Source organism: Condylura cristata, unplaced genomic scaffold, assembly GCF_000260355.1.
Source record: "Condylura cristata isolate star-nosed mole 26May11 unplaced genomic scaffold, ConCri1.0 scaffold00005, whole genome shotgun sequence".
Lineage (NCBI taxonomy): Eukaryota > Metazoa > Chordata > Mammalia > Eulipotyphla > Talpidae > Condylura > Condylura cristata.
In genome coordinates this window covers 5,308,572-5,317,603 of record NW_004567106.1, presented here as the reverse complement: position 1 = coordinate 5,317,603, position 9,032 = coordinate 5,308,572, and the positions used below count along the sequence as shown (strand labels likewise).

At 39.9% G+C, this 9,032-nt stretch overlaps 1 protein-coding gene across 1 annotated transcript in view; it reads right to left on the bottom strand.

The window, feature by feature from the left end:
* The window catches only part of LOC101634449, a 41,756-nt gene extending 33,026 nt beyond the window's left edge, over window positions 1-8,730 (bottom strand). The window contains 2 exon segments of the mRNA XM_012720748.1: window positions 8,264-8,581; window positions 8,688-8,730. Coding sequence (XP_012576202.1) covers window positions 8,264-8,581; window positions 8,688-8,730 — 361 coding nt within the window.
* Window positions 8,731-9,032: the final 302 nt, after the last annotated feature.

Below are 9,032 nucleotides of genomic sequence, written 5' to 3'. Positions count from 1 at the left end.
AAGGCCTCTGACTTTTGTGTGTTGATTTTATATCCTGCTACCTTGCTAAACTGGTTGATGATATTAATTTCTCTGTGCAGTTTTTAGGGTTTTCCATGTAAATTAACATGTCATCGGCAAATAAGAACAGTTTTACTTCTTCTTTCCCTATTTGGATTCCTTGTATGCCTTTTTCCTGTCTATTGCTCTGGCTGACTTCCAATGTTATGTTGAAGAGCAGTGGCGATAGTGGACACCCTTGTCTTGTTCCTGATCTCAAAAAAAAGGCTTTCAGCTTTTCTCCATTGATATAATATTGGTTGTGAGTTTGTCATATATGGCTTTTATCATGTTGAGGTATGTTCCTTCTTTTCCGAGGGTATCGAGGGCCTTAAACATAAATGGGTGTTGAACTTTGTTGAATGTTTTCTCTGCATTTATTGATATGATTATGTGGTTTTTATTCTTCTGTCGGTTGATGTGATAGATTGCATTACTTGATTTTCTGATGTTGAACCACTTGGTTTTGATATAAAGCCCACTTGGTCATGGTGTATTATTCTTTTAATGTTGGATTCTGTTGGCTAAGATTTTGTTGAGGATTTTTGCATTGGTGTTCATTAGGGAGATTGATCTGAAGTTTTCTTTTTTTGTGTTTCCTTGTTAGGTTTTGGTATTAGTGTGATATTAGCTTCGTAGAAAGTATGTGGCAGTTTTCCTTCTTTTTCGAATTTTTGGATGAGTCTGTGTAGAATAGGCACTACTTCTTTTCTGAACGTTCGGTAAAATTCATTTGTAAATCCATCTGGTCCTGGGCTTTTATTTTGGGGGAGGGTTTTGATTACTTCTTCAATTTCCTTGCTTGTAATTGGCCTGTTTATTTGTTCTATCTCTTCTTTACCTGACTTTAGGTAGTTGTAGAGTTGTAGGAATTTGTCCATTTCTGCTAAATTGTCAAACTTGTTTACATATAGTTGCTCATAGTATTCCCTGATTATTGTTTTAATTTCTGCTGGATCTGTTATGATTTTTTCCTCTTTCATTTATGATTCTATTTATTTGTGCTTTCTCTTGTTTTTTCTTTGTGAGCCTGGCTAGTGGCCTATTTTGTTTATTTTTTTTTTTTAAAGAACCAACTTTTGGTTTCACTGATTTTTTGGACTGTTTTCCTAACTTCCATTTCATTTATTTCTGATTTGACTTTTATTATTTCCTGTCTTCTACTGGCTTTTTGGGTTACTTTGTTGTTCTTTTCCAGTTCTTTAAGGTGGGAGACTAGATTGTTTCTTTGAGTTATTTCTTGTTTCTTTATGTGAGCCTGTATTGCTATATATTTTCCTCTTATAACTGCTTTTAATGTGTCCCATAAGTTTTGGAGACTTGTGTCATCATTGTCATGCTTCTCCAAGTATTTTTAAATTTCTTCTTTGATCTCCTCATTGATCCAACTGTCCTCCAGTAGTGTGGGTTTCAGTCTCCACGTGGTAAGTGCGTTTCTTGTCTTCCTCATATGGCTTTTTTCTAGTTTGATTCCTTCATGGTCAGAGAAAATAGTTGGTATGATTTCGATCTTAGTGAATCTACTAGTATTTATCTTATGATCCAGTATGTGGTCAATCCTGGAGAATGATCCTTGTGGATTTGAGAAAAATATGTACTCAGATTTTTTGGGTGCAGTACTCTATAGTTGTCTGTTAGACCCATGTTGTCCAGGTCCTTGTTCAGAGCTTTAGTGTCTTTGCTTATTTTTTGTCTTGTTGAATTGTCCATTGTTGAGAGAGATGTGTTGAAGTCTCCTTCTATGTATGTATTTTCTCTGATATACGTTTTCATAGATGACAATAGTTTCTTGATATATTCTGGTGCTCCTTCATTTGGTGCATATATGTTGATGATTGTTATTTCTTCTTGTTGTATTGTCCCCTTAATCATAATGTAGTGGCTTTCTGTGTCTCTTTTAAGCTTGTTTAGTTTGAAGTCTGTTTTATCTGATATAGGTACAGCTGTTCCTGCCTTCTTTTTTGGTCCATTTGCTTGTAGGATTGTTCTCTATCCTTTTATTTTTAATCTGTTTTTAACTTTTGTAGGTAAAAGATATTTTATATTTTTAGATATTTTTCCTGTAGGCAGCAGAACATTGGGTTCTGTTTTTTAATCCAACCTGCCACTCTGTGTCTTTTTATTGATGAGTTTAAGCCATTTACATTTAGAGATAATATTGATATACTGGCACCTACATTTGCCATTATGATCCTTTTGTATTTTTTATTCATTGTTTTGAACTGTTCTTGTTCATTCTTCTGTTGGATTTGGCCTGAGGGCTTCTTTTAGTATTTTTTGGAGTGGAGGTTTAGTAATGACAAAATTGTGGAGTTTCTGTTTGTCTGAAAATGTCCTTATTCTTTCTTTGTAGAGGAAGGAGAGCTTCGCGGGGAAGAGTATTCTTGGTTGGCATTTAATGCTTTGGAATTTGTTCAGTATGTCCCTCTACTCACTTCTTGTCGGTAGTGTTTCTTCAGAGAAGTCTGATGTCATCCGGATTGGTTTCCCTTTGTAGGTTATTTGTTTCTTCCCTCTTGTCATTTTCATTATCCTTTCCTTATCTTGTATTTTTGGTAGTTTTACTGTGATGTGTCTTGCTGTATTTCTCCTGTCGTCATGGTAGTTTGGTGTTCTTCTTGATTCTTAGATGTCTACTTTCATCTCCTTCATATTAGGGAAGTTCTCTTCTATTATCTATTTGAATATTTCCTTGATCCCTTGGCCTTTCTCTTCACCTTCTGGGATACCTGTAACTCTGATATTTCCTTTCCTAATATCGTCAGATAGCTCTTGAAGTGTTTCTTTATTCTTTTTCCTTTTTACTTCTCTCTTTTTTTCTTTTAATTCTCTTTATTTCTGAGTCTTCGAGGGTGCTGAGTCATTTTTCCATTTCATCTATTCTGCTTTCATTACTTTTCCCAGCATTCTTATCTCCTCTAGTGGCCTTTTCATCATCTGCATTTTTTCTATTTCCTTTTTTAAGGTCTCGTTTTCTTTCTTCAGTTTGTTGATTGCTTGTCTCATATCTTTTCTTTCTTTTTTATTTCTTTCATTCATTTCCTTGTTTGCATTCTTCAATTCCTTCATGGCTCGCCTCATATCATTTTTTTCCTTTTTCCTCATCTTCTTTTTGTTTGTTTATAATGATGATTCTGAATTCTCTATCTGGTAGGCTGAGCAGTTCTATTTCTTTGGTGCTTTTCAGTGACTGATATTTTTGTGGTGAATTTTTCCTGTTGGAGACCAGTTCCAACTAACGAGGTGTCTGGAGGCAAGACAGGCAGGACCCTAAGATGGGAAGGCATTGGCAAGCAGAGATTCCAAAGGGGAGAGGGGAGCGGACGCAAGGAAGACACAGGAGTCAGGATAGGGTGCAAGTCTTCCTGCCCATCTTTTTGAAGGTCTTTATTTATACAGTTTAGCAAGATTTAGTTACAAAAAATGCATCAGGTAAGTTAATCAGAAATCAGCATAAAAGTTTTAAAGGAAGAGGGGAACAATGCATCCTCTTCCTGCTACTTTATGGCACACTATACTATACAGCTTTGTGATAGCTTTCATATATATGGATGTTTAACTATGACTTCAAAGGATCAGGGTCTGGGAAAGGATGAACTGTCAGCAAAGGATTTAGGAGTTCTAGGGAAGGAATAAATTGTGTTAGCAGAGTCATCAGTGACAGTCTAAAGAAAAGCTAATGGCTAACTTAAGGTTAGCAGAGAGTAGCTAGTGTTTGTTTTAGGAAAAGGTTAAATAAGACTAGCAGAGAGTAGTTAGTGATTGTTTTAAGAAAAGAGTAAATTAAGAGGAAGTCACATAGGTATGCATTAAGCAAAACCTGTGTTGATAATGTTAGGAAATTGTCCATGGGCCCTTATGCCCTGGGAGTTATCTAAGATTTGCTTTTTGTCTAAAGACCAAAGAAGCTTTCCAGGAGCCTTAATGCTCCAGGGTCTCATCTCTCCAGGAGCTTGCCTTTTGTCTTCAGTCAAAGGAATTTCCTGCCCAGGAGCAGCTCAACTTGTACTTTGCCCAGGCCAGGTAGCCAATTTAGAGCTAAGGCAATCCAGTTACAAACTGATGTTGCTACAATATTTTTGATATTATTATACAAAAAAGGGAGGTCATAACATAAGTTAGCAGTGGAAATTCTGATTTTTCAGAGCTTTTCCCAATCTACCCAAAATCTGTCAGTCGATAGACATTGCATAGCTTGTGTCATTTTCCCCTGTGGACTTGCTTGGGTATCTGTTTGTCTTCCTTTCCCTAACATGTATTTTCTAATACTTTCTATTTGCTGAGACAAATTGCCTGGCATTCTTTCTGGATGTACTTTCTGGGGTGGCTGAGGGACTTCAGACATTTCAGTTGTGGAGGGTATCCTGAGTTATGCTTTGTTTCAATATCTTCTGCTTTTGCAGCCCCCACTGTGTAGAATTGTGTCTGTAGACTCAGCCAGTAACAGTCAGGGGTCTCTTGTGGTGTTCAGCTTCTTCCAGTAACACCTTGAGTCCTTGTCTCTGAAAGATGCCTGCTGCTTTTATGTAGCCTCTGATGTCCCAGGTTCCCTATCTGCTTAGATGTGTCTGCGGTGGGTGGGGCACATTAGAAGTAGTGTAGGTCTCCCTATAGCTGGGCCTGTGATTGAGTTGGTCACTGGTTTTGTTTACTTTCTGAGTACTGTGAACCTTTTGGCTCACAAATCTTCAGGCCTCTGTGAGTTGAGTTGTCTCTCCTTATTTCCAGAGTGGGCTGGAGGGAAACAAGCCTCATTCTAAGGCACTTCCTAGTGCCTGGGCATCAGGACATTCCAGGTCCTAGCACCTGGGTGCCTGGGCGATCCTGGATCTGGGCTGCAATCTTTCCTTGTAGTTTGGATTATACTCACCCAACTGTGCTGTCTCTCCTTATCTCCAGGGCAGGCCAAGGGGGGGATGGGATGCAAGTCTCCTTCTAGCGCCTGGGCGAGCTCTCGGGTCCTAGCACTTGGGTGCCTGAGTGATCCAGGTTCAGTGCTGCAGCTTTCCCCTGCAACTTGGATTCCACTCACCCAGATGAGCTGTCTCTCCTTATCTCCAGGGTGGGCAGAGGGGGGAAGGGAAGCAAGTCTCCTTCTAGTGACTGTGCACCTGGGCAAGTTCCCTGGTCCTAGAACCTGGGCACCTGGGCGATCTGGGATTTGGCTACACCATTTCCCTGAAGCTTGGATTCCACTCACCTAGCAGAGCTGTCTCTCCTTATCTCTAGGGAAGGTCAAGGGGGGGGAAGGATGCAAGTCTCCTAGTGGCTGGGTGCCTGGGCACTCCCTGGTCCTAGCACCTGGGCTTCTGGGCGATCCAGGTTCAGAGCTGCAGCCTTTCCCTGCTTCTTGGATTCCACTCATCCAGCTGAGCTGTCTCTCCTTATCTCCAGGGCAGGCTGAGGGGGGAAGGGAAGCAAGTCTTCTAGCACCTGGGCGAGCTCCTGGGTCCTAGCACCTGGGCACCTGGACGATCTGGATTGGGGTTGCAGCCTTTCCCTGCAGCTTGGATTCCACTCACCTATCTGAGCTGTCTCTCCATATCTCCAGAGCAGGCCTAGGGGAGAAGGGAAGCAAGTTTCTTCTGGCACCTGGGCGCTCCTGGATCCGATCAGGGTTCCCCTGTCAGAACTCCCCAAACACCCATTCTCCCTCAGTTATCTTCCTTCTAGTAAGTCCAGGGTGTTCTCATTTGAGCTGAAAGTCACAGTATGTAAGTCCACAGACCGTTTTTCATCTTATATTTCTGTGTGAGTTTGAACATAGTGTTTTTGGCTCTTCACTCTGCTGCCATCTTGCCAGCAAATGATACTGGCAAATACTTTTTTAAAAATTCATTTATCTTATATGAAGTTTGGGGCATCTTTTTGTTTTTTAAGTTTTTTTTTTTTCTTTTTTGCTTAGAAGACTGGATTGTAGACCAAAGGTGCAGGGGTGATGGGCAAGAGGATTGACCAGAGACTGAGTAGGGAGCAGAAAGGCAGATCTACTGAAATATACTGCGGAGTGGAGCAGCTGGTAGCACAGAGAGGTCTGCTGTGCCATGTGTGAATTAGCTCCCTGGAGATTGAACTCAGGCAGTGGTAGTGAACTGGCACTGAGAATTAACCCCTAGGCCTCCAGGAAGGCCCTGAGCATCCTTTTATGTTTAAGAGCTATTTTAGTAACTCTGTTAGTGAATTTGAGTTTCAGATCCCTTGTCATCTTCCTATGGGATTTTTAATTTGTTTTTCTCCATTTTTAAGATGTTTTTGTTTATATTAGTGAGTAGGCTTTATCTGTTAAGTAAGTTGCAAATATTTTTAGCAGTTTATCATTTGTCCTTTTTTAATAATTTATCTGTAAAAAATTTTCCCACCCCCTCTTCCTTGTACCCTTTAACCCTTTCTGTTCTCCCTCTCTCTTAACCTCAGAGCCTTCAAGGTGTTTTTTAATGTTCACTAGCTTTTGAAAGTTTTTTTGTTGTCAAATGTCTTTTATCTGAATGTTCAATATTTGTTTTTATTGATCTGCTTTCTAGATATTATTTCTCTCAAATTTATTCTATTTTGTTGAAAATGGTTGCATTTTTTCCTTTCATGTGGCTAAATAATAATCCATAATGTGTATGTATTTTCTTGATTCATTTGTCCCCTGTAGGAGAGTTAGGTTTCTTCTAATACTAACTATGGTAAACAATACTGCTGTGAGTATTATGGATGATATGATTTTTGATAATGCTTTATATTCTGGGGATATGTGTCCAATAATAGAATTGGGAGGTTTATGTTATTTCATTATTAATTTATTAAGGTAAATACAGATTTCTTTTTATAAAGGTTACACTAGTTCACCTTCACACCAAGAATGCAATAGGGTTTCTTTTTCCACACATCCTCTCCAACACTTGTTGGTGGTGGTCTTTAAAAAAAAAATATATATATATATATATATTATATTTATTTATGCATACAGAACTGGGGTACGGGACAGAGATGTAAGGCTGGTGAGAGCATTCACCAGAGACAGAATAGGGATCAGAACAGGCAGACTGACTGAAATACACAGCTGAGGGAGCAGTGGGTGAGACAGGAGAGGTCTGCTGTGCCACGTGGATCACCTCTGAAGCCAGGGATTGAACTCGCACTGAAGTGGCTGCAGTTGGCTTGCAGTGCTGTGCTGTGCTTTAGCCCACTGTGCCACCAGGGAGGACCCAGTGGTCTTTTTAATATGTGACATTCTTTGGTTTTGAGGTAGTATCACATTGTAGTTTTAACATGTATCTCTCTTATTGGGAGTCTACAATGAACTTTTTTTTTCATATTTTTTTGGTCATCTGATTATCCTATGGTTTGTCTTTAATGTTTCAGACTTCTACTAATGGTTCATTTCAGGCATTTCTTGTGTTGGCATTTTTACTGTGCTCTTTTGTCTGCTGTAATCAATTTTGTATGGGTTTCAATAGGGGTAGATTTTCAACTACTGTTTTGCACCTTATGAAGTGGGTATATGGTACTGGAGGTATAATAATTAAAAAACACCAGGCAGTAAGCATCAAAACATTCTTCCAATAGACTCAGGATGTTGAACTTCCTTTTATGCATCATTGTCATGTCAGTGATAAACTATTGTCATTGATGAATTAAACACAAACAATTTAGAATAGTGCCTGAAAAAGAACAGTAGTCCAAAATAAATGGCTGCAGTTACCCTGGGCAGGCTGACAGCAAAATCCTACAGAAGAGGGGCCTACATTTAAGCCACCAGCATTCCTGCAATCTATCCAGTGGAATGGACCCCTGCCCTCCCCACCCCCCGTAATGAAGGACATTCTTCACATTAACTCCCAATATATTTGGGGTAAATAAATACTGAACTTCTGGCATGACTGAGTTGAAGAAGCAGAGAATTTGGCATTTTTAAATGTTATTTTTTTCTCTCTTAGCATTAAGTTAGGTACTTTAAAGTGGAAAAATAACATGATATTGCAAAAGTATTGTGGTGCTTACAGAAAATGTGCTATCATGGCACATTTCCAGGCACTCAGTGATTTTCTATTTGAGGCTGGTACATGTGTTTGCAGGTCACCTCTGGACTGTAGTAAAATAGTACACATCTCTGTTTCTGCAGGAAGGGAGGCTCAGGCTGGATATCCAAGAGTGAGGTCTGTGTGATGCCCATGTTGGGAAGGAAATGGGTGGGCACGACCTGAAATGGTTTTTGTCTGGGTGATCTTGGTGATTCTAATGTTGTGTATCCAGATGGCACAGTAGTACATGGCCTCATCTTCTTTCGTTAAGAAGTAAACTTTCAAGGTTGAAGTGGAAGTACTAGAATCTTTACTTGCTTCAAGCTTGATACCCCAACTTGTTTTCTTCTGAGCTGGTTGTCTTGTAGAATCGACTCCTATTAGATATTCTATAATCTGGTTAGGCTTCTGCCGATACCAGAATATGTATGCATCATTAAAATTTGTTACAGACACCTTACAAGATATCTGGGCTCTTTGGTCTTTCATCTTGGAAATTGACATTTCAGGCTGTTGCAACTGCCCAACACCAACTGTAAACAATGAAATGAAATCCCTATGAACAAATGATATACACGAGGCAATAACAAATTTTCTTAGTGTCGCCTATGGGCTGAAAACATAGCAAGACAAACTCACAGGCCCAGAGGGAAGAGAAGACGACAGCTTCCAGGAGAGGCATCCTGTTGGCTGGCTGCTCCCAGGAAGATGAGAAAGTGAGGTCCCTGTGAGCAGGAGGTCTCAGGGAGATTGGGGATGGATCTGGCGTCTCAGAGGAAGTGATGGCCCAGAGTGTTTGCCAGGCTTCTTTATGCTCTGCTACAGACCTGAGATCTGTTTACTTCCTGAGCCCTATGGTGCTGGCAGATTTGGTAAGAGACCTCAAGATCTGGAAAGAAGTCCCAGGTATGAAAGGTATGCATTTGTATATCTTGGGACAGGGGAGGGACTGTTCTTATATATTCACTCGTTCCACTTGACATT